Raw genomic sequence first — 24856 nt, 5'->3', positions numbered from 1 at the left:
AGCACAGGCGGCATGGGCCTCTGCCCGCCGGCCTCCTCTCGGTGTCGGGCTTGCACGGCGTGGGGGCTGCCATCCCTGGGCAGCAGCTGCCCACAGGGGAACTGCCTGGCAGGGTGGGGCGAGGTGGGGGCTGGCCTTGGAGTCACGGCTCCCATTCAAGAAGGGAAATCATCCAAGCTTTTAAAAAATTAAATGGAGTCGGTAATTTGATTTCAGAGAGAAGCTGAAAACCTCGTAATGGCAGAAGCGGCTCAGTTCCGTGGTGAAAAGGAAAAGCCTTAAATGGGGCTATTAAGCTTTTGCCTGGGATGGATCTGCCCGGAGAAGGAGGAAGGCGGGGGCGGCCGGGGGGAGCGGTGGTCCTCGAGGTGGGGGCCGTTTATCAGCCAAGACAACCCTGATTATTTATTTATTTATTTACTCCTTGAGCCGGGCGGGTGGAGCCTCCTCTCTTGGCCGTGTTTCAAATCCCACTTCCAGGGGTGGGTCGGCCTGGAGGGTGGGGGTGCCACCCTTCCAGGGAAGCACGGGGTGGGCGCGCTGTTCCGGCAGGCCCAGGCCGCCGTGCCCAACCACAGCCGGGCTTCCGAGCCGGGTAGCCTGCGCCACGGGGTCACCGGGCGTCGCTGGAGGTGGCTGAACCCGCGGGGTACCCACCGCTGCAGAGGAAAAGCGAGGAGACAGTTCTCCTCCCTGAGGCCTTAGACAGCTGGGGCCACGGTGCCCCAAGGCCCGAGGCCGAAGACCATCTTGGGGGTCCTACCCCCCTCCCCCTCAGAGAGGCCTGACTGTGGCTGGTGTCCCGCCCTGCTCTCCTGGGCTGGAGCCGAGCTGTCCGGCTGCCCTGTGCGGGGCTCTGTCTATCCCCTGCCCCGCTGGGGTGGACTCTAATCTTCCCACTTGACTGATCAGGAAATTGAGGCTCAGAGAGGGTCACACAGCCAGAGAGCAGAGAAACCAGGACTTGAACCCTGGTCCCTGGCAGGCGGGGCTGCAGAGCTCCGCGCTCTCGCCTGGCCCAGGCACAGGAGAGGCCGGGGCACCTGGGCTGCCTCCCAGGGGCACTCCCAGGACTCACCCCCAGGGTCTCCACAGCAGCCCAGCCAGGGGCCCCTCAGAAAGCCCCTCCGTGGGGTGCCGAGGCTCAGAAGCACCCAGAGCCAGGTGCCCAGGTGGGCCCTGTCATCTCCTGGTGGGCCAAGGCCCCGCGGCCAGTGGGGGGTGGGTGTCCAGGCTCGGCCAGGCTGGGGGTGAAGGTGCCACAGGAGCCGGCGGGGTCGGGGCTTGCAGAGGTGGAAGGCCGGATGGGTGTGCAGCCCCCGACGCGTCCCGGCCCAGGGACCCCCTGGGGACTGACTCCAGGTCCCCAGCTCTGCCTGACCCCTGCACGGATGAGGCGGCGGGCTTCTTGGAGGTGGGGGCCGGACGGGCGGCTGGGGAGGCCGCTGGGCTCGCCCTGTGGCTCCCAGTGGGATCTGGTGATGCGGTCCCCCGCTGCCCCGCCCTTGGGGTGGCAGCCGCGGCCTCCAGCCCTTGCAGGCTGGTGCATCGCAGCCCTTGTGTGTCCTGACTTGGTTCTGGGGAGGCCAGGCCCACGCTGGGGAGAGAGGCAGGTTGGCAGGGAACCAGCGCCTCCTCTGCCAGGCTGGCCATCGGGGGCTCCCTCAGTGGCTGGAGACCCTTGCTGGCCTGGTCAGGCTCCCTCTGGACGGGCTCAGCAGTGGCCTCCTGCCCCGGTGACTCTCCCTGCAGCAGGGGGCTTCCTGGTGGCTGGGCAGGGTCCGGCCCAGGCCTCTCAGCCCCTAGACCTTCAGCAGGGGCAAGTGACGGTCCTGAGCCCAGAAACAGTTGGGGCCGTTCGGACGGAGGTGACGGAGGAGAGGAGACTTCTGAGGACGAAGGCACGGGCAGGGCAGTGGGGTCTGGGGAACCTCGACGTGGGGGGCTGGGGCCAGCCTGAACAGCTCCTGCGGACTCTAGGGAGGGCGTGGCTGAAGGCGGGGGAGATCCAGGTAACCCCACTTCCCCCGGGGGTGCCGGGGGGCCGCACTCAGCCTCCGTGGCTCTGGGGGTGAGGGAGGCAGTGGGGGTCCAGCTTCCTCCTGCCGGTCTGGCTCTCTGTGGGAACCGTTCACGCTCCTGCTGTGGCGAGAGAGTGTAGAAAGAGAAGCAGCATTAGAAATTAATGCAGGTGGGCGCTGGCTGCCTGAGGCTCTCGGGCCAGGAGAAGGGCCTGTGGAAGCTTCTAGACCTCAGCTGGTTCTCCGGTTTCTACCCCAAGTCCTTTGGGATGTGCCTCAGTTTCCCTCCCCTACTTTAAGTTTATAGCTGTGATCCTACTCCTCCGTTTGCTCTGGTAGGCACTGGTAGGCTGGGGGCAGCCAGGATAGGGGGGAGGGGCCTGCCTTCAGGTGAGAAACTGGGTGAGGTGACAGAGTTGGGGGTGGGGTGGGGGTAGGGTCAGAGTGGGGCTGACTCTGAAAGAATGGTGGTGAAAGAGAAATCTCACGCCCAGCTGGCCCTGCGGATGGCTTATGGGCACCAAACCCTTTGGAGGAACCCATGGACAGAGGGCACAGCGGGACTTGCCTTGGCCAGTGCGTGGTTAGGGTCCTGAGAAAGCCCTTCCGGGGCAGTGGCTCCTGCAGCTCGGCGCTGGGCAGAGGCAGCAGACCACACTCCTGCCACAGGGGTCTCCGAGCTTGGGGACTGCGTGGATGGAGAGGTCCTTGGTGCGGCTGTTGAGGTCGGCAACTCCGTGCCTGAACCTTCCAGAAAGGAGGCAGAGGTCGGTCTTCTTCCTAAGAAAATAAAATTCCCCAAATACCCTGCTGTCAGACCACGAGGGTCCCCTTTACTGCAGGTGGGGGAATGCAAGCTTGGAGAGCTCGAATGTGCCCGGCGCTGTGGTGGAGCAGGTAAAGCCACTGCCTGCGGCACCGGCATCCCTATGGGCACCAGCTTGAGCCCTGGCTGCTCCAGTTCTAATCCAGCTCTCTGCTAATGGCCTGGGAAAGCAGTGGAAGATGGCCCAAGTGCTTGGGCCCCTGCACCCACGTGGGAGACCTGGAGGAAGCTCCTGGCTCCTGGCTTTTGCCTGGCCCAGCCCTGGCCATTGTGGCCATCTGGGGAGTGAACCAGTGGATGGAAGAACTCTCTCTCTAACTCTACATTTAAAATAAATAAATATTTTTTAAAAATTGAAGCACAGGCCTGAATTTTGAACTTCACAGATGACCTTGAGTTGTTTTTTTTTTTTTTCTGCTGTTGTTTTCCCAGGCACATTAGCAGGGAGCTGAATTGGAAGTGGAGCATCCAGGACTTGAACGGTTGTCCATATGGGATGCTGGCACTGTAGACAGTGCCTTAACCCTCTACGCCACAGCACCAGCCCCGGGGAATCCTTTTTCAGACTGGGTGCACATCAAGACACATCTCTGAAAGTGAAATTGAATTGCAAGAAGTCAGGTTTCCTGCAGAGAGCACCTGGCCCGGGCCGGATGCCACCACCAGTTTGATTGTGGAGCTATTTCCCACTTGGAGGTTAAACACACCAGCCCAGCCGCAGGCACCTCACAGCCCTGGGCAGACTCCCGCCAGCCAGCCTGAGGTGAGATCCGGCCCTCACACCAGACCCTCTCTGCTCGGGGCAGGGAATGTTTAGCAGCGGCCAAGGCCTCCACCCACCAGGCAGCGGCAGCAGCTCCCTCGGTCACAACCAACAATGCTACAGACGCTGCCAAGCACCCTCTGGGGAGGCCAAACTCACCCCCCCACCAAGGTCCAGAACTGTTGGGTTCAAACTTGCAAATCCTGGTCCACGGGTCAAATACAGGCCTAAGTCGCGTCTGATGTGGCCTGCAGAGTGTCTTAGAGATTTTTAATTAACTGACAAAACGTTAAAGGCAGGGCTTTTCTAGAACCAGACTCACGTGGATGATCAGAGCACTATGAGGGGGGATGGGCTCCGGCCGAGTGAGGCAGGTGCAGGGTTCTCAGGAGCCCCCACACCTGGGCCCCGGGCTTCCTCCTCCCTACCCCCAGAGGCATTGCCCACCATGACCTCTGCTGTCCACTGTCCACTGCACAAACAGGGAGCAGGCCGTCAGCCTGAGCGTTAGGACACCAGCATCCCACACTGAGTGCCTGGGCTTGACCCTGGCTCCAACTCCCACCGGGGTCACTCGGGGGGCAGCAGGGATGACTCAAGTCGTTAGGTCCCCGCTGCCCACACGGGAGACCTGGATTGGGTCCTCGCTCCCAGCCCTGGCTCAAGCCCAACCCCAGCCCCAACTGTTGCGGGCATCTGGGGGGTAAAGCAGCAGGTGACAGTTCTGTCTGTCTGTCTCTCAAATAAACAAATAAATAGACAGTTTTTTAAACGTGAAAACAGGGGCCAGTACTGTGGTACAGCGGGTGAAGCCACTGCCGCATCCCACATGGGCGCTGGTTCAAGTCCCAGCTGCTCCACTTCCAATCCAGCTCCCTGCTAAGGCACCTGGGAAAGCAGCAGAAAATGGCCCCAGTGCCGGGGCTCCTGCCACCCAAGTGGAAGGTCTGAATAGGGTCCAGGCTTCTGGCCTTGGCCTGGCCCAGCCCTGACCATTGTGGCCATCTTGGGAGTGAACCAGCAGATGGAAGATCTTTTAATTTCCTTCTCTCCCTGTAACTCTGCCTTTCAAATAAATAAACAAATCTTTCTATAAAAATGTGGAACGGTTATCTCTCCCCTCCTCTTCTCTAAATTTATCTTGCCAGGTGCACACTCTACTTCCCCACTTTTTTTTTTTTTTTTAAGATTCTCTTTATTTATTTGAAAGGCAGAGTCACAGGGAGAGAGGGAGAGACAGAGAGGCCCTGCACCTGCCGGCTCACTCCCCAAACAGCAACAAAGGCCAGGGCAGGGCCAAGCCAAAGCCAGGAGCCAGGAGCCTTCCCTGGGCCTCCCACTCCGGTGCAAGTCCCAAGCACTCAGACCATCTTCTGCTGCTTTCCCAGGTGCATTAGCAGGGAGCTGGATTGGAAGTGGAGCAGCTGGGACTCGAACCATTGCACATAAGGGATGCTGGTGCTGCAGGCAGCAAGTGGCTTAACCCGCTGCACCACAACACCAGCCCTGAGGTTGTGTTTTTAGTAGGATGTGTGCTCTCTCTGTTTTTCCTTCTCTCTCTCTCTCTCTCTCTAACTCTGCCTTTCAAATAAATAAATAAATCCTTACAAGGCGTGGAGGGAGGGCTGGCGCTGTGGTTCAGAGGGTTAAGCCGCCGAGGCATCCGATACCCCCACTGTCTTAACAGCCACCATCTGAAATAATCAGGACATGTCCTGTAGGTTCCAGGACTTTGTGGGGAGGGGGAAAGACACTAAAACGCCCGTGACCACAGAGAGCCCAGGCAACCCACTAATATTCCCCTTCGTTAGTCACATATTTACAAAGGAAAAAAAGTGGTCTTTGTCTAAAACATCCTCTTGAAAATTCCTAGCGAAACTGCAACGTAACAAGTAGGTATGAAGTGTTGATCAAAGACCGGCAAAGACGGACAAACCTGGACAAGAGGCAGACGCGGCCCCGGGCTCAGGGCGTCCACCGAGGCGGGAGCCTGCCCCACTGGCCACGATAAGAATAGAAAGACTGAGAGGCCCCCGGGGGGAGGCAGGCGAGGGGTCCTGGGAGCCAGAGAAGGGAGAGTCATTCCGGCTGCTGACATGTAAGTAATACGATGGGGAAGAGAACATTCTTTTCCTGTGTAAATCATTCCAGAGAGGAAAAAAAAAAAAAAACCTTCCTAACATGTCTTTATTGCTGCTGCTATTTTTGTATTTTGCTCATCACCTCTGTGTTAACAACTTGACCGTCTCTTCAAGGCCCAAGACGAGGCTCACCGGCTCTCTGGTGTCACCCCTGAGCCCCCCGCCCTCCACGGGCATTCTCTGGACACCTCTCATCTCCCCCTGCAGACTGGACGCCGCTGGACACCCAGAGCCGAATCCGGGGGCCTCTGCGGCCCCTCAAGCCTCGTGCTGGGCCTCTGTGCTTGGTACATATTTGTCGGGTAAAGCCCCAGCCTTTGCAAAATCCATGTCGTGGCTGCAGGAAACTGGGAAGAGAAAAAGAGCCGAAATGCGTAAAAACTTGCGGGAAACGTTGCCATTTTTAGGGGACCCAGAACTCCTCCTCCACTCCGTCTTTCCCTATGTTTCCAATTCTGAACTGGGGGCTGTACGTGGTAGGCAGTCCCCCTTTTAATCTTTAAATATAGTTCTGAATATAATTACATTTTTATGCAGTACCGAAACATCATATCCTGGTAACCGGGCATTCTTGGCGCGGCTAACATCTGAGTTGAATCTCCTGCGCGTCTGTCTTCTATTGAGGACCGCGGGGAAGTCGGAGATGAAAGTGATCGACAGCATTTGTGAATTATGTGCATTTCCTTACGCTGTGTCTCAATGGCGTTTGCTCCCGGTGGTTTTGCACGTGTGAGTGCCAGGTCGGCTGGTAGCCGCGCTCACACCGAAAAACCCCTTTCAAGATGAAATCCCCGTGTCCTGGCGTGGAGGACACACACCACGTTCAGAAGGCGGTTCCTCGCCGGTCAAGCAGTGAGTCGCAGGGTGGGGATTCGCCCTCGCCGCTCAGACCCCAGCGGGATGCCTGCGCCCCACGCCAGACGCGTGGGTTGGAATCCCAGCTCCGGCTCCTGGCTCCAGCTTCCTGACTCGGGAGGCAGCAGGTGACGGTTCACGTTCCCGGGCCCCTGCCACCCACGTGCGAGCCCTGGGTAAAGCTCCTGGCTCCTGGCTTCAGCCTGGCCCGGCCCTGGCTGTTGTGGGCAGGTATTTGCGGAGTAACTCAGTGGATGGAAGCTTTTTCTCTTTCTCTCTCTCTTTCACAATTTAAAAAGAAGAAGAAGGAGAGGAAGGAAGAGGGAGAGAAGGAGAGAGAAAGGTTGCATGGTGGAGTGCTCTTGGCCCGAGAGCCTGACCCGTCTATTGGAGCGTACTGAACAGCTGGGCCCCGAGTAGGGAGAGCTGGACAGATGAGGACAGAAGCAATCTGCCTCCTGCCAGGCTCTTCTACATCACTGACCACCCCTCCCCCCGGTCTTCTCAGCCCATCTGCGTAACAGGTACTGGTGTTCCCATTTTCCAGATGAAGAAACCGAGTCTCCACAAGGTCTCTTGCCGAGGCTGTGCAGATGGCTGGGAAGCTGACGCTCACCTCCCGCCCCACCCTCTTCCGACTCCAGAGCCAGGGACCTCGTCACCCAGGGGACCCTGTGCTGCCCTTGTCCTCATGAAGGCTCTGGCCAGTGGGTCTGACCCCATCACTTCCTTACCTGGTTGGGTGTGGGACCCGTCAGTCCCGGGAGAAAGAAGCCCAGGGCCAGGGAGAGGGGTGCACGCGGGGCCTGCCTGTCCCCCACAGGCTCACCCTCCCTCCTGGTGCCTGTCTTACCCACACAGGGGAAGGCGCTCTCCACCGTCCAGACGACCGGGGCCATCATCTCGGCAAACTGCAGGCTCAGGTCCACCCTGTAGAAAGCTCTGGTCCCCGGGCCTCCTCGGGCCTCCTGGCATTGCTGCGGGGCCAGGAGGGATGCGTTGGGCCTGGCAGGGGGCTTCCTGGCACTCCCGCCCCCGCAGAGACGCCTCCGCAAGAGTGCTGGGGCTCAGGGGCACGAGCGCAAGGTCCCTCTGGAGCTGCACCCCCAGATCTGCCCTCCCGGTGCCCGACTCTGCACGGCGGCCATGGCCCAGAGAAGTGGTCTTGGGAGAGGGCAGGCTGGTGACGCCACCAGGACACTGACCTGGACGCGCAACAGTCCGGCCGCCGGGATGCTGACCACCACAAAATCCCCGCTCTCGGTCACGGTGAAGGTGCCGGCCTGGTGGACCCGGAGGAACCGCAGGCTCAAGCTCTCCTTGATGTGAGACCCTCTTTTGACCAGACCCAGTCTCTGCTTGGGGACGTGAACTAAGACCTCTGACTCAGGCTGGGCTGACCCTGCAACGGAAGGACACGTGACACAGAGAGAGCCGCACTTCACGGGCCTGGGGGCCATCTGTGGCCAGCGCGGTGTCGCTTCACCAGGCGGTGACAGCCAGCAGGTGACTTGGTGTCCTGGAACGCAGCTGCGTGGGTGGAGCGAGAAGGAGAAAGGGCCACCCCAGACCCTCAGGGGCTCCCGTCATCTGCAGAGGCCCCCGAGGAAACAGACGGCAGGAGCAGGGCTGCACCCCAGAAACTGCAGAGATGTCTCCGCCAAGACGGTCGCCCCGGCCCCGTGCCCCGGCCCAGGGCTCTGAGGAAACGCAGCTCCTATCAGCTGTTTACACTTTAGCAAGAATTTCATCGTGTCAGCTCTCTCGCGAGGGCGTATTACGCCAGCTCTGCAGTTGCTAAATGAAACCATTTGTCTCCAAATAAAGGGATTTCAAACATCAGAACAGAAGAGATGTTGCCGGGCCTGGCTGGGCCACCCCAATGCCTGAAACTCCCCAGAGCCCTGATCCCGAAACTCAGGTCCGTGATGAAATCCTATACGCACACACGGGAAGGCTTAGTCATTTCTGCTCTACCCACACAGGATGAAGTCTTTGATCCACCTAAGTTTGCATACCGAGTTCTTGAGAATTTAAATTCCCTGGAGGTAGGAAGTGGTCTTTCAGATTCCGGGCCTCTTTATGTTACATAAGGCACGTGGCAATGGTGTCACCCCAGACTGAGCCCAACAGCTGAGCACGTGTCGGGTCCCAGACGCCAGCAGTGCGCGTGGGTGTCCGAGCAAGGCTGCGGGGGCTCTCCCGGCTTGGGGGGCCCCAGCCCCAGCTCTGCCGGCCTTCAGCTTCTCCCCGGCACCCTACACCCCATCCAGCATTTCAGAAACGCACGGTCACGACTGGAGCCGAGAAGAGAGGAGGCGGGGCGGGAGCGAGGGGAATAAGGTGCCCAGTGGAGAGAGAGACACAGAGGGGGCCAGGGTGATGCAGTCAGGAGGGTGCCGTTAGGGGCACTCCCGGGTCTTACCCAGGGGGCAAGCAGCTTCTAGGGAGTAGGCATAGGAACCGCTCACCAGCCAGAGTGGCAGGAGCTCCGCAGAGGTGTTCAGCACCTGGTGAGACAGAACGGCCGCCCTGTGGCCTCTGAAACAGCTCCTTCTGGACGCAACCCCCCCAGCCCTCCTCACCCCCGCTTCAAACTGGTCTCTGGACTAAGCCCCGAGCCCTCCCAAGCCCAGGTCGGGGACCACCGCCCCGATGCAACCAGGAAATATTATTTAGCGGGGATATTTTTAGCAGGAAGCGAGCTTGGAGCAAATGTCATGTGAGCCGTCTCCTCTTACCCGGCAACTTTGGGCTATTTAAAGAGACGGTAATTACGCTCCTGCCACCACCATCAGGACGCGCTGAATGCATGATTACAGGGCCCCTCATCTGCCGAGCAGAGCACTTTACGCTAATGGGGTCCAATTTTCAAAGCCGCCTGCCTAAATCTGTCCGGTCTCGCAGGTGGACATTTGAGTCGGCACTGGCAGGGTGGCAAACTGCTCCTGCGGGTGCCGTGCCTGGAGGACCCGCAGCCTGGCAGGACTGGCTGTCCACTGCTGACCTCCCGCCTCTGAAGAAGGTCTTGTCGCGGGCTTTGCACAGTGATTTCGGAGGCATTGATGTCCACGGACAATCCCATCAGGCCGGCATCCTCCAGGGAGGCCACCAGCTCCCCTCGGAGGGACAGCAGCCAGGGCATCTGAAGCAGCGGGACACGTGCACACGTCAGTGAGCCAGGGAGACACAGTCACCAGAGTACAGGAGAGGGACACTCAAGGGGACCTCAGGAAGGTCCAGCACCGCAGGAGGAAGGGGTGGACCAGGGCAGGAGGGCAGGCTGCTGACGGGGGAGACACAGAAGACGTGGGCGCCCTGGCTCTTTGGGGTTCAGCTACTTTGCAGGGTGCCCGGCACAGCAGGGCTAAAGAAATGAAGGTGGGGCTAGCGTTGTGGAGCAGCCGGTTAAGCCACCGCTTGCAGTGCTGGCATCCCGTACTGGAGAGCCCACTGGCGTCCTGGCTGTTCCACTTCCAATCCAGCTCCCTGCTAATGCGTCTGGGAAGGCAGTGGAGGATGGCCCAAGTGCTGGGGTCTCTGCCATTCATGTGGGAGACCCAGATGGAGTTCTTGGCTTCAGCCTGGCTCCGCCCTGGGTATTGCAGCATTGAGGGCGTGAACCATGGATGAAAGATATCTCCTCCCCCCCACCTTTCTCTCTCTCTCCATCTCTCTCTCTCTCTCTCTCCATCTCTCCCACCCCACCCCATCTCTGATGCTTGCCTTTCAAAGAAATAAATCACAAAGAAAGAAATGAAGGTCCCGTCACCCCAGAGCAATGCCGACCGCTCAGCCCTGTCTCTGCTCCCGCTGTCACTTTACCACCAGGGCCTTGTGCACAGGGGGTGCCTGCTGTTGGGAGAAAGGTGGGCCGGGAGGCTCCCCAGCCCCCTTCCTCGGAGGACGGGCTGGAGGAATTCAGGCCCCGAGCAAGAACAAGGTCCCTTGGCCGGCGCCGCGGCTCACTAGGCTAATCCTCCGCCTTGTGGCGCCGGCACACCGGGTTCTAGTCCCGGTCAGGGCTCCGGATTCTGTCCCGGTTGCCCCTCTTCCAGTCCAGCTCTCTGCTGTGGCCAGGGAGTGCAGTGGAGGATGGCCCAAGTGCTTGGGCCCTGCACCCCATGGGAGACCAGGATAAGTACCTGGCTCCTGCCTTCGGATCAGTGCGGTGCGCCGGCCGCGGCGGCCATTGGAGAGTGAACCAACGGCAAAGGAAGACCTTTCTCTCTGTCTCTCTCTCTCACTGTCCACTCTGCCTGTCAAAAAATTAAAAAAAAAAAAAAGAAAAAAAAAAGAAAAAAGAACAAGGTCCCAGAGCCGAGATTCAAGGGGAAGCGACGTGGAGTGAAAGGCTGGTTCCTTCCGGAAGGCTACGGAAAACCCACCCCGGGCAGCAGCAGGCAGGCTCAGGGACGCAGCTGTGCGACTTGGGAACAGGGAGGCTTGGGGGGGGGGACTTCCGGTTACCAGGGACTTTGCAGGGAGAAACTCGGCCCCCCACGCAAAGCTGGCCCCCTCCTCAGGGTGCCCCTCTGGTGGCCTTGGGCTTCTGCCTGGACATCATCAGGAAAGCTCTGGCAGCCAAGATCCAGATCCAGAGAGTGGGTGCTGTCCACAGGCGCACCAGGCCTGGCAGAACCTTCCAGAAAGTTGTTCCTGGCCTACTCACCTGCCCACCGTCGCTTCCGAGGGGCAGAGGCCGGGAGACCTGCGGAACAAAGAGACAGCAACACCTCCTGGCAGTGGCAAGCAAGGGTGAGCGAGCAGACGCTGCTGCCCCGGGCACGAGAGCGCCGGTAATCACCCCAGCGGGCGGCCGGGCTGTTTGCTCATTAAGACAAGAAAATCATTTATGTTCTGGGACTCCAGTGTCAACAGAGCCAGGGAGATGTCGCAGCCTCAGCTGCCGCCCTGGGCCTGGCCGATGGGGCAGCCGGGGTCCCGGGCACAGCTGGCAAGGCCGAGAGTGGGTGTGTGACGTGCAGATGCTGTTCAGAACCCACTTTGCATGCGGCTCGTCTCCGGGGCCTCCTCCCGGTCCTCCCAGCATGCTTTGCTCCCTTGTCTTTCCTTTTTGGGCCCAACAGGTGAGGGCAGAGAGGGAAGTTCTGCCACTGAGGCCTCTCTACCCAAACAGGGCGGTCCCCGGCAAACAGGACAGCTGGTCCTGGAGTGCACCTGAGCCTCCCACCCAGGCGGCCCGTGCAGTGGCGCCGTTATCTCTCCTTTCACAGGTGAGGAACACGGTGCTGGCGCGGGCGGGGGACCTTCCTGGAGCCCCAGCTGCAGCCCCACCCCCGCCCGGCGTCCTCTCATCTGCTCTTCCCACACTCCCCCTTGGGCTGTGCACCTGGGCCAGAGGTGTAGACTTGGGATGGAGCCACAGACCCACGGGAGCCCCTCTGAGGTCCTCTGGCTCCCACCCCCCACAACCGAGGCCAGAGGGGACGGGCCGGACTCCTAGGCGAAGGCTACTCCCACCCTCTCCCAGCGTCGAGAGGACTGGGTAGGGCTGGAAGGAGGACCCCCCCGACACACACACACACACTCAGGCCTCTGGGTGTCCCAGCTCTGCTGCCTCCGGGCCCCAGCGAGCCACAGGCTCTGGACAGGCCACAGGGAACCCTGCCCGCGGGCCCTGCTATGACCTTGTCTTTGGGAAAGGAGCCGCTTTGACTTGGGAAGATTCGGGAAGACGCCTTCGGCTGGGCGAGAGGCTGCAGAGGACTCAGCCTGCCCCCACCAACCGCCAGGGCTGCCCACTGTCCTCACCGCCCTGGGTCGAAGGTAGCGGAGCCCCGCAGGCTGGGTTTTAGGAAGGCGGGCGACCTTCCCCCACAAGACGGAAGCGGTGCGGTGACCAAGGCGCAGCCGGAGCGCACGGTGCCCTTTCAGTCGCCAGGAGGAGGCTATATTTAGGGTCCACGGACATCGCCCAGGACCTGGGCAGCCTTCACTGGGAGCCATCGCTAATCACTGCGTTGAGTTTACGGGTGCCCCTGGGCACACTTAACCCAGGGCAATGAATAGTTATTGCTCGGCCTCCCGCTCAGGGCCTGTGGGCACACTTAAGCGAGCTGGCGGATTGCTGCGAGCAGGGCACGGCTCGGGTACACCCTTGGGCACCCTGCGCCATCAGCGGGGGGAGGCAGAGTATTAAATATCTATGTGCCCTGTGCCCACAGCTGCATTTAGCCAAGGGCAAGGCCGGTGAAACGGCTTTAATTAAAACTTAATGCAAGTTCAAGGTGCAGCCACGGAAGCGGCGGCTGCAGAAGTCACCAGGAATGAATCAGTCAATTCGATGAGGTTCTCAGATAGGGGGAGGGGGCTGCGGGGACGGGGGCTGGGGCAGCGCAGACCCGTTTTCGGTCGCTTGCGTGCTTTCCACCTCTCTGCGCCCTTGTTTGGGAATGTGGGCCCCCGCACACCCCCACACCTCGGCGGCAGAAGGAGACAAAGCGGGCAGCAGAGCGGAGAGTCGGTCCCGCTGTTCTCAGCGATTCCGCCCAGTGTCGTGTGTCAGCCGCAGGATCAGCCCCCCTGGCGGCTGCTCCTGGAATTACAGGCCCAGTGCGCAGGAGAAGTGGCCGGCCCTGGGACGTCAAACCCATAACTGGGGGCACCCCTGCAAGGCAGGTGGGTAGAGGAAGACCACCCCCCTTTAGCTCTGCTCCTTACGGCGGGGAAGCAAAGGGGTTGCAGAGTCCGGGAAGGCAGTGAGGCGGGCTCAGCAGAGACTGGACTGGGGGCTCCGCCAGACAGAGCACTCACTCCGAAACCAGGCCAGGGACCAGCACTGCAGTGCGGTGGGTAAAACCGCTGCTTGTGACACCTGCATCCTACGAGAACACCAGCTCAAGTCCCGGCTGCTCGGCTTCCAGTCCAGCTCCCTGTTAATACCCCCGGGAAAGCAGCAGATAGATGGGCCTGGGTGCTGGGGCCGCTGCCATCCACAAGGGAGGCCTGGATGGAGTTCCAGGTTCCTGGCTTCTGCCTGGACCAGCCCTGACTGCTGTGGCCGCTTGGGAAGTTAATCAGCAGGTGGAAGATCTGTCTCTGTCTCTGTCTCTTTCCCCTCCCCGCCCCAATCATTCTGCCTTTCAAATAAATAAGTCTTAAATAAAAACCAATAGAAAATTGAGGCCGGCGCCGCGGCTCACTAGGCTAATCCTCCGCCTAGCGGCGCCGGCACACCGGGTTCTAGTCCCGGTCGGGGCGCCGGATTCTGTCCTGGTTGCCCCTCTTCCAGGCCAGCTCTCTGCTGTGGCCAGGGAGTGCAGTGGAGGATGGCCCAGGTGCTTGGGCCCTGCACCCCATGGGAGACCAGGAAAAGCACCTGGCTCCTGGCTCCTGCCATCGGATCAGCGCGGTGCGCCGGCCGCAGCGCGCTGGCCGCGGCGGCCATTGGAGGGTGAACCAACGGCAAAGGAAGACCTTTCTCTCTGTCTCTCTCTCTCTCACTGTCCACTCTGCCTGTCAAAAAAAAAAAAAAAAAAAAGAAAAGAAAAAAAAAGAAAATTGACACAGGCCGGTGCCACGGCTCACTGGGCTAATCCTCTGCCTGTGGTGCCAGCACTCTGGGTTCTAGTCCCGGTTGGGGCGCCGGATTCTGTCCTGGTTGCCCCTCTTCCAGTTGCCTCCCCTTCCTTGGAAGGAAGACCTTTCTCTCTGTCTCTCTTTCTCTCTCATTGTCTGACTCTGCCTGTCAAAAAAGAAAAAAAGAAAAAGAAAGGAAGGAAGGAAATTGACACAACCAACTGCTGGCTAAAAGAGATTCCAGAAGCCCAGGCCAGATGAGAAAAACACTATACGCTCTTCCTGGGACCAGGGGCTCTGTCCTAGCCAAAACTTTTGCACCAGCACCCAGCAAATGCAAGGTGGCTTCAAAAATGCCATGGACAATGGATGGAAAGATAAGTTCATTTTAGAGCAGAAAATCTGAAATCCATGAGCTTTTGGAAGACCCTGCAGTAGGTGCTTAATTAGCCGAGTTTTCACTCCAGCCTCCTCCTCCCTCCTGTCTCCCTTCTCATCCCTCTGGCCAAATTCAGCATTTCATTGGACCACACACGTTTATAAAAATAAAGGCAACTTGGGGTGGGCGCTGTTGTGTAGTGGGTAAAGCCTCCACCTACAGCACCAGCATCCTATATGGGCGCCGGTTCGAGTCTCTGCTGCTCCTCTTCAGATCCAGCTCTCTACTATGACCTGGGAAAGCAGTGAAAGATGGCCCAAGTCCCCGGGGCCCTGCACCCACATGGGAGACCTGGAAGAAGCTCCTGGCTCCTGGTTTTGGATCGGCGCAGCTCCAGCCGTTGTGGCCATTTGGGGAGTGAACCAGTGGATGGAAAACCTCTCTCTCTGTCTTTCCCTCTCTGTCTGTAACTCTGCCTCTCAAATAAATAAACAAATAAATCTTAAAAAAAAAAAAAAACAATGCCAACTATTTTTTAATAAGGAGATTTCCCAAACAATTACAGATTTCCAGTTTTTCATCAAAAGTTGGAAATCCTGCAAGATGGACTGGAGTTGGGTAGCTGCTGCCCCTCTGCGGGGGCTGGGGTGGGGATTGTGCTGCTCCACTTGCCCCACCCCCACCTGCCACCTCGCTCAAGTCGGCACCGCCCTGCGGGTCCCCGGCCCATCTCTGAATCTCTGTTTACTTCTCTCATCCTTGGACGGGGGATAACAAGAGCACCTGCTGCCTAGGGTTGCCGTGGAGGTGAAGTGAGTTAAAACAGAACGGTAAGAATAGTGCCTGGCACGGACTGAGCCCTACATACGAGGCATCTCCAGAAAATTCTTAGAAGATGCATGTTGTGAAAAACTATTCTGAACTTTTTTGCATCATAATAAACTTTTTTTTTTAATTTGGAAGAGAGAAAAAGAGAGTTCGCGTCTACTGGTTCACACCGCAAGTGCTGCAATGTCCACAGTTGGGCTGGGGCCAAACCTGGGAATGAGCGCCCACTCCAGGTCTCCCACGTGGGTGGCAGGGACCCAGGGGCTTGAGCCATCACCACCGCCCCCCGGGGTGTGCCTTAGCAGGAAGCAGGACTGGGAGCCGGACTCAAATCCAGGCACCTCGATGTGAGATGCCGGTGGCTTAGCCATGAGGCTAAACACCTGCTCCCCTTTCTTATCCACTTAATTGTTTATTTACTTAGGAGGTAGAGAGACAGAGAGGAAAAGAAACATCTCTTCATTCCATTTCTCCATAGACCTTGTGAAGTACTTTTGTTTTTGTTGAGTAAATGAGGGCAGGGGTAAAATCCACACCCTTTCTGTGACAGGTTTGGCCCCTGTGGTGTTTGCCATCCTCCCCACCCCCCAGGCTGGCTCAGCTCACAGAGCCCCCCCCAGGGGGGGGTTAGCGGCCCGTAAGGCAGAGGACGAGTGGGGTTTGGGGATAAACCTCCAGGGCTGATCTTCCAAATGGACACAGCACACCTGATGGCACCTGAGCTCTGTAACCGCCACGGCCCAAGCTAAAACGCAGCATCCGAACTCGCGACTTTCAACCCAGAGAGAAGGAACACAGAGAGGGTTTTGCAGCCTTGGTGATGACGCAGGTGGCCCCGTGGCAACAGGGAGAAAGCCACTCAGAGACCTTCAGCCCACCCCCTCTCCTAGCCCATCTCAGCCCTTGGTGCTCAGAAAAGCCCCGCAGAACCCAGGCCTCTGCAGAGGACGAGGCGTGAGGCAGCCCCAGACGCCGCTTCTCCGCCTGGCCATGTCCTGGGCTCGGAGCCATGGCCGCCGGCCTTGACCTTCACAGAGAAGTCCAGCACAGATGCCCCACGGCCGCCCCCCAGGCCCTGGGCAGCCGGTACCTGGATGAACTCGGGGCTGCAGCGGACGCTCTGCTGGCCCAGCCTCGACCCGATTCGGGGACACTTCATTACGTAGCGATCACTCCGCTCCAACCTCTTCACCCCTTTTTGAAATATTCTGATTTCCAACCTGTAATTTGCTGTCTGGAAGCAGGGCGAGATCCGTGCGTGTGGGTGAAAGAGAGAAACACAGTTAATAGGCCACAATTACGGGTCAGTGGCCGTTAGCAGCAAATAGGATTAGAAGCTGGCAGGTCTCGGAGGCAGGGTGGGCAGGGAGACTAAGACTGGCAGGGACCCAGACCCCAGCTTCAGCCTCTGGGCTCCCACCGGGGAAATCCTCAGGGCTGGGGATTCTCTGTGGGTCTGGGAGGGACCGCCCTGGCCAGAACAAGAGGTCTTGGTTGAGCTCCCCTGACAGTTAGCAAACATTTGCTCAACATCTGTGTCCCCTCTGACACCCACGACCGGCTTTCTTGTGCCCATTTGACAGTCAAGGCAGCTGAGGAGCGAGGGCCCGAGGTAAAGGCGCGTGGCCGTTCCCGGCCTGCGCACAAAGACCTGGTCTGCTCATCCCCTCCCTCCCTGTGTGCAAGGTGCAGCTTCAGAGATGTCATAGCAATGGGCTCCACGAGGGCCCTCCTCCCGCCACGTGGGGAGAACCCAGGGGTAAGGTTGGGGGCAGGGCCTGAGAAGGCTGCTGTTGGGGGGAGGGGGTGCAAAAGGAGGCGACCGCAGAGAGGAGGGGAATGAGGACTAAGGAGGAGGCGAGCTCCTGAAATCCCATCCCCAGGAAGGGCCTCAACCCCGTTAGGGAAGAACTGGGCTCAGTCACGGAAGGAGGATGAGAAATGAAAGAGGAGAAAACGGGGGGGACTGTGAGGGTCCTGGGCCGGACTACACCTGCCCAGGAGCCAGGGAGTGGAAGTTAGCCACCAAGAATACCTGGGAGCCACGCCCCCTCCAGGCCACTGCAGAAGTCAGGGCCTGCCCCCCTCTAACTGGCATGAGCCCACCCCTCCATCCCCAGCCCCGAAACCCCCTTCTCCAGCCCTCACTGGGGAGGTCCCAGGTTTCTAGGGCCTCAAGCTCCTGGGAGGGGGAGGCCTCTACGTGACCCGGCATTTGGCACAGCAGTTAAGACACTGCTTGAGTTCTAGGTTCAAGTCCCAGCTCCGCTTTCAATTCCAGCTTCCTGCTAATGCACACCCCGGGAGGCAGCAGATGACGGCCCAAGTGGCCTGCCACCCAGTGGGAGACCCAGAGTGATTAGCTGGCTCCTGGCTCCGGCCTGGCCCAGCCACTGCTGTTTCTGGCATTTGTGGAGTGGACAAACATCTGCCAGTCTGTCTGTCTTTTAAATAAATATTCTACAGGCCCACCTCCTTCTGCACAAAGCAGGCCGAGTATCGAACTCGGAAGATGAAGTCCCCGTCGGGAGTAGGGTGCAGGAAGTAGCCACACTTGGCCAGGGAAGAATCCAGGTGGTCGGGGCCCCTCCAGGTCCCTGTAATGAGAAAGGGACGGCAACGTGGCTTGAGCCTGCTGAGGCCACTGGTGAGCAAGGTCAGAAACAGCGACACCCTCTGCCCGGAGCTGCTCTCCTGGGGTGTCTGGAAGAGGCAGAGGTAGAAGGCCCAGAAAGATTTGCACCCTCAGGAAGGCCCAGTGATTTCCCCTTCGATATGGCGGATACGGCGGATACGGGGGATTCGGCGGCCCCTTAGGCTCAGGGACCCACTCCAAGATGCTCTGTGGCTGCCAGAAATCACGGATGGCACCAGACCCTACAGGTGCCACATTTGCCTCTCGTGAAGGTACTTCCCAAACTTCCTGGAGCACGTGCCTGGGTCCCTGCTGCCTGACCCCAGGAACCAGCGCTCAGTTATCCTCAAGGCAGATTCCGTCGGGGTAAGCCTGACTGTAAGTCCACTGTCCACAGACTTTATGAAGTGCATTTGAACACACAAATCTATGATAATAAAGTATCATTTAAAACTTAGGCAGGGGCCGGCACTGTGGCGTAGCAGGTGAAGCCACTGCCTGCAGTGCTGGCATCCCATATGGGCACCGGTTCAAGTCCCGGTTGCTCCACTTCCTGTCCAGCTCTCTGCTATGGCCTGGGAAAGCAGTAGAAAATGGCCCGCCGGCGCCGCGGCTCACTAGGCTAATCCTCCGCCTTGCGGCGCCGGCACACCGGGTTCTAGTCCCGGTCGGGGCGCCGGATCCTGTCCCGGTTGCCCCTCTTCCAGGCCAGCTCTCTGCTGTGGTCAGGGAGTGCAGTGGAGGATGGTCCAAGTGCTTGGGCCCTGCACCCCATGGGAGACCAGGAGAAGTACCTGGCTCCTGCCATCGGATCAGCGCGGTGTGCCGGCCGCGGCGGCCATTGGAGGGTGAACCAATGGCAAAGGAAGACCTTTCTGTCTGTCTCTCTCTCTCACTGTCCACTCTGCCTGTCCAAAAAAAAAAAAAAAGAAAAGAAAAAGAAAGAAAGAAAATAGCCCAAGTTCTTGGGCCCCTGCACCCATGTGGGAGACCCAGAAGAAGCTCCTGGCTCCTGGCTTTGGATCAGTGCAGCTCCGGCCACTGCGGCCATCTGGGGATTGAAGCATTGGATAGAAGATCTGCCCCCCCCCCCCCGCCTCTCTTCTCTCTCTGTGTAACTCTGACTTTCAAATAAATAAACCTTTAAAAAAAAACTTAGGCAGAGAAAGAACAATAACTAATAATAAAATAGAACAATGGTTACCTGTACACTATAATGAAAGTTACTTAAAGCTTATGAGTTGTTTCTGGAATTTTCTGCAGGTCACAGAAACAGTGAACAGTTAAACCACAGGGAAGCGGGGCTGCGGCACATCCGGAATCCGGCCCCGTCTCCCTGCTCTGGGCTCCTCTTGTCTTGGCTCCAGGCTTCCTCCCTTAGCCCCTGTGTCTGTGACCCGCACGGTGGCCAACAGGATCCCGTTCAAAGCTCTATCAGATCCTGCTCTCCTCTGCTCAGACACCTCCATTCTTCTCTTGGCGGGGGCAGGGGGCAGGGAGCCAAGGTCCTCCAAGACCCCTCACTCGCTGACCACCTCCCCCATACCCTCCACCTCCCTCCCTCTGACCCTGCCGCACCACTGGGGCTGTGTCTCAAGCATGCCAGGCGCACTCCTGCCTCAGGGCCTCTGCACCCAACGTGCTCTGGGTCTGGAACTCTCTCCTTCCTACCTGCCTGCGCACTGCCCCACGAGCCTGCGCTGACCACACTCCTGATCCTGAATCCTTGCTTTCTGTTCCGCAGTGCACACTGCCTGCCAACCCGCCATCAAACAGTTTGCGTATCGATTCTATTCCCTACCTGTCACCCCCGACCCGGGGCATCGCCGCCTCCCTGGTGCTGGCACCGTGCCTGGCATCGGGAGGCTCAGGCAGTCTCCGTGGGAGGACAGAGATCTCAAGAGCGCTCCCCCCGAGCAGAGGGATCACGGGCCCGCTCCATCATCTGCCCTGGACCTCCCTCTAGTTTCCACAATTATCTTGTATCACTTGACATGATTTTTTTAAAGGCCGTTCTTGAAGGTTCGCAGTTTCAGCGTGCAGTGGGTGGGAGATGGACACGGGGCTCCGCGTGGGGGTCCCCCAGGGGGAGAGGCTCCCCTCCCAGCAGCTCGCAGCTTGCACTACTATCTTTAGCAGGAGATCAAGGCCGCGCCTCGGGCGGAGGGAGGCTGTGGAAGGCGGCTCACTGGGGAAATAAAGTGTCTGAGGCTGGATGTGCAAATTGACCTGGGTCGCTTTAGTTTTGCATCCACGTTTGCACTTTGTAAATATTTGCCTGGCACCCCGCCGCTCACACCTGCTCGCTGTCCGCTCAAGTTCTCGGAAGGCAGCAGGCACCGCCATTTCTCCAGCCCCACCTGGCGCTGCCGGGCTGCCGCGCGAAATGAAAACGCTCCCTCAAAAGCCACAGGTGTCTCTGCCAGCGCAGAAAACTAATGGGCTGTGGCTGGCCGCTGTGACTAATTCTCTGATTATTGACTTTATGATTTTACGCTTAAAACTTCTTTATAATAACACACAGAAATGTTTAATGGGCTCTATCCAGAGCCATAAAAATTACTTATTGAACAAGCGTTTTAAAACTATTAATCTATTGTTTTCCATTAATAATGGCTCTCCAAAGAACAGGCGACAGCTTAATGTATCCACAGCATTTCTACTGGAAAAGTGGCCTTTTAATACACAAATGCTACTTCTGAGATGTCCAGAGCCAACGGCCACCGGGCGCCCAACCCACCCAGGACAGATTTAGGCCACACCAGTCCCACAGGGTGCCTTACGAATTTCCAAGGGTGGGCTTGGCGTACAAGCGAAGACGCTGTCTGACCCAGCCGACGTCGACCCTTACCTGGTGGGTGCAGGACTCTGCTCAGCCACCGCTTCAAACCTCCCAGGCGGCTCCGTGGGACCCACAGGGTCATGTAATCAGAGAAGCACTCGACCTCATCGGTCGACCAGGAAGACACTTCTGGAAGGAAGAAGGGGGTGGTGGGGAGCAGGTGACCACCCCCCCACATCCTCCACCCTAGCTCTGTGTCTCCCTCCTTCCCGGCTCATACCACTGATGAGAATTATGGTGTGTGGCTGTTCGTGGGATCTCCCATGAGGGAAGATGGGTGGAGATAAGCCCGCCTCTTACTCACGTGAAAATGGGCTCAGGTAGGGCAGGGGCTGTGTTGGCAGTATTGCCCACCCCACCCCCATGGCTCTTCCTCACAGTGGCACCTGGCGCCTGTAGCCGCTGGGTCAATATTTGTTCCACCCACGGCTCTGGCCAGAGCCTGGCGTGTCCTAAAGATGGGAATGAAGGACGTCACACCCTGGAGAGGCGTCTACTGCCTGTCCCCTAGACGTGCAAACCACGCCCTCCGTGAAGAGTGTAAGTTATGGGGTATTTGTTCACCACATGCCCCGAAACCCTGCCCAGTGCCTGGCATCCACAGACACCGCCATACGTGTGTGAAGTGCGTGTTTTCAATCCAAGCACTGGAATCACACAGGGACACGTGAGACAGCTGGGCCATAGGAAGTGGACTCTTGCTTATTTCCCCAGGGAGCCCTGCCCGGCGCTCCCCAACACTGGACAGCTGAGACAGCTTGAACGAAACTCACTCTAGGTGTGAACCATCTGACAACAGGAGGCCTGGGAAGGCTGGAAGCATCTTACCTGCTAATCTCTCTCTCGACAGAGACCTGCAAGCTGCCAGGAGGGACACCTTGTGTGCATCCAACCCTGGAGCTGGACGCTCAGGGCTCAGATGCTGGCTCCAGCTATCGCACCTGGGACAAGTCATTTAACCCCTCCGAGACCCATTTCCTCTTTTGCAAGGCGGGCACATGGAAGAATTAACCTTGGCCCAAAGAGGTTTGAGGCCCCCTCCTCTCCCCAGCACCTGGGTGGCAAATTCTTTTTTTTTTTTTTTTTTTTTTTTTTTGACAGGCAGAGTGGACAGTGAGAGAGACAGAGAGAAAGGTCTTCCTTTGCCGTTGGTTCACCCTCCAAAGGCCGCCGCGGCCGGCGCACCATGCTGATCCGATGGCAGGAGCCAGGTGCTTCTCCTGGTCTCCCCTGGGGTGCAGGGCCCAAGCACTTGGGCCATCCTCCACTGTACTCCCAGGCCACAGCAGAGAGCTGGCCTGGAAGAGGGGCAACCGGGACAGAATCCGGCACCCCGACCGGGACTAGAACCTGGTGTGCCGGCGCCGCAAGGCAGAGGATTAGCCTAGTGAGCCGCGGCACCGGCCCCTGGGTGGCAAATTCTAAGCCCTCGGAATATTCTGTCCAATAGGAGTGTCTGCTTCCTTGCGGGCACTGGCCACATCGGATAGCCCCTGCCGACGATGTGAGTTATGCCGGGGCTGCGGCATCAGCTCACCACGGGGGCTGGAGACTAAGGGCAGCCACGCCCACCTGTCTGACCACTCGATGACCTCGGCCCGGGTTGGCCACATTCTTTGTGTGTTGTCCCACATTGCTGCTGGGAGAAGTTAGCAGGAGTGGCGGACTCTTCAGGTAAGGACACCTGGAAGCCTGGCCCCGGGTCTCCCCAGGATGTGTGATTATTGAACCTGAAATGGTCTTGGGGACTCTCCGACTTGAAGTCGAAAGGGAGGATGGTCAGGGCTGGCGTTGTGGCACAGTGGGTTAAGCCAGTGCTGGTGATGCCGGCATCCCATACCAGGGGCCAGTTCAAGCCCCGCCTGCTCTGCCGCTGACCCAGCTTCCTGTTACTGCATCCGAGCAGGCGGTGGGAGATGATGGCGTCCTCGGGAGCCAGTGGATGGAAGATATCTACCTCTGGCTCTCCTCTTCTGTCACTATGCCTTTCAAGTAAATAAGCAAATCTCTTTCTTTAAAAAGATTTATTTATTTATTTGAAAGGCTGAGTGAGAGAGAGGCAGAAGCAGAGAGAGAGGTCTTCCCCAGATGGCCACGACAGCTGGAGCTGAGCCAATCTGAAGCCAGGAGCCAGGAGTCTCCTCTGGTCTCCCACGCGGGTGCAGGGGCCCAAGGACTTGGACCATCTTCCACTGCTTTCTCAGGCCACAGCAGAGAGCTGGATGGGAAGAGGAGCAGCCGGGACTCAACTGCTGCCCATATGGGATGCCGGCACTGCAGGCGGCAGCTTCACCTGCTCTGCCACAGTGCTGACCCATAAATAAATCTTAAAAAAAAAAAAAAGGTGAGGCTAGTCTCGGGGCAGGCATCGTAGTGTCGTGGGTTAAGCTGCTGCCGGGACACCCGCATCCCACATTGGACCTTCCTGGATTGGGTCCCAGCTACTGTGCTTCCAATCCAGCTTCCAGCGAATGCGCCTGGGAAAACAGCGGGTGATGATCCAAGTACTGGGCCCCTGCAATGCGTGTGGAGCCTCAGGTGGAGTTCTAGGCTCCTGGCTTCAGCCTGGCCCAGCTCTGGCTAAAATAAGCATTTGGGGAGTGAACCAGAGAATGGAAAATCTCCCTCCCCCTCCCCCATCTCCTCCCTCTCCTCCCATCCCCTCCCCCTCCCCCTCTCCCTCTCCTTCTTCTTCTCCCTCTCCCTAACTCTCTCTCTCTCTCTCTCTGCCTTTCAAATAAGTAACATCTTACAAACAAGAAGGTGGTCTCGGCGTCCCCTGACCTTGTGGCACAGTGACAGTGCCTGTCTCAAAGACACAATGAAGGGATGCATGGCACGTGCCCAGCACAAGGCCTGGCCCATAACACTGCTGGACAGATGCATGGCACTGGCACAGGGTCTTCATTGGCTGCAGGCGCATGGCTGCCCGGGTTGAAGTCCTGGCTCTGCCACCCACTGCTGTGAGACCGCAGACGAGTCCCTCGCTCTTCTGAACCTCGGTCCCCTGCTGTAAACACCGTGCTGATGTAAGGACGAGGCAGCAAGGCCAGCCTGGCAACGGCACACGGCACATGCCGTGCGTGCTGGTGTTTATGACTGAAACAAGCCCCGGGCTCTGAGTCAGAGGATGCCAGGCCCAACCTGAACCCGGCACCAGGCAGCCATGAGACCCCGGCACGTGGCCTCCCTGGCTCCCATGTTGTTGGCGCTGGGAGAGGGCAGCGGACAGCCACACTGTGGGCAGGCTCTGTGGCTGTCTCACTTCAGAGTTACCCAGCTCCCCCCAGCACGCCAGCTACCAGTCTCCGCAGGAACTGCCCGAGCCTGGAAGTATCATCGAGTTACCTGTCAGAGCTTCACGTGCAGGGCTCGCCCCGTGCCTGTTTGACCTGGAGGGGAGACTCCACGCGGACACGGCAGCCTGAACACAGACAAGGCAGACAGCCCTGCAGGACAGAACAGAGAGCGTGGAGGGGACACACAGGCTCCGAGGCCCGATCTACCTGCATCCATTCACTCACCCCATGCTGTTCCTCTTGAGGGCCTACTGTGTGCAATGGCCAAGACACAGAAAGAACCATCATGGACAAGTGAAAACATAGCTGAATAAAGACATTTCGGATGACAGTCAGCTCTAGGGCCAGCGTGGTGGTGCGGTGGGTTAAGTCACAGCCTGCAATCCCATACCCCATATCAGAGCGCCGGTTCGAGTCCTGGTTATTCTGCTTCTGATCCAGCTCCCTGCTAATGCACCTGGGAAAGCAATGGAAGATGGCCCAGGTGCTCGGACCCCTGCCATTCATATGAGAGACCCGGATGGTGCTCTGGGCTCCTAGCTTTGGCCTGGACAGGCCCCAGCTGTTGTAGTCATTTGGGGAGTGAACCATCAGTTGGAAGATCTCTCTTTCTCTCTCTCTCTCTCCCCCCTTCAAATAAATAAGTCAATCTATAAGAAAAACAACAGTCAACTCCCCCCAAAAATTAAGCAGAACAATGAGACGAAGAGCCTACAGTGCAGAGA

The 24856-nt window shown here is 58.5% G+C and overlaps 1 protein-coding gene across 9 annotated transcripts; it reads right to left on the bottom strand.

Moving 5' to 3' along the window:
* Positions 1-397: 397 nt before the first annotated feature.
* CIROZ (ciliated left-right organizer protein containing ZP-N domains) lies at positions 398-24278 on the bottom strand. Of its 9 annotated transcripts, XM_089299322.1 has the most exons (11): positions 24181-24278; positions 20842-20961; positions 17828-17952; positions 16446-16589; positions 11279-11317; positions 9614-9751; positions 9032-9116; positions 7812-8008; positions 7460-7583; positions 2590-2801; positions 398-2139 (listed from the first exon to the last, which is right to left on the bottom strand). In XM_089299322.1, exons 2-11 carry the CDS (start codon positions 20912-20914, stop codon positions 1183-1185), a joined length of 2094 nt encoding a protein of 697 aa, XP_089155448.1. In that variant the 5' UTR covers positions 20915-20961; positions 24181-24278; the 3' UTR covers positions 398-1182. The 9 variants fall into 9 exon arrangements, 7 of the variants coding, with proteins under 7 accessions (XP_089155448.1, XP_089155447.1, XP_089155449.1 ...); XR_016210268.1 differs by lacking the exon at positions 24181-24278 and having other exon boundaries at positions 9078-9116; positions 20842-21108; XM_089299321.1 differs by lacking the exon at positions 24181-24278 and having other exon boundaries at positions 20842-21074.
* Positions 24279-24856: the final 578 nt, after the last annotated feature.

Source organism: Oryctolagus cuniculus, chromosome 7 (assembly GCF_051225735.1).
Source record: "Oryctolagus cuniculus isolate XC-2025 breed Fujian yellow rabbit chromosome 7, ASM5122573v1, whole genome shotgun sequence".
NCBI classification, from domain to species: domain Eukaryota; kingdom Metazoa; phylum Chordata; class Mammalia; order Lagomorpha; family Leporidae; genus Oryctolagus; species Oryctolagus cuniculus.
The sequence above is the reverse complement of the archived record's forward strand: the minus strand, read 5'-3'. Positions and strand labels throughout refer to the sequence as shown.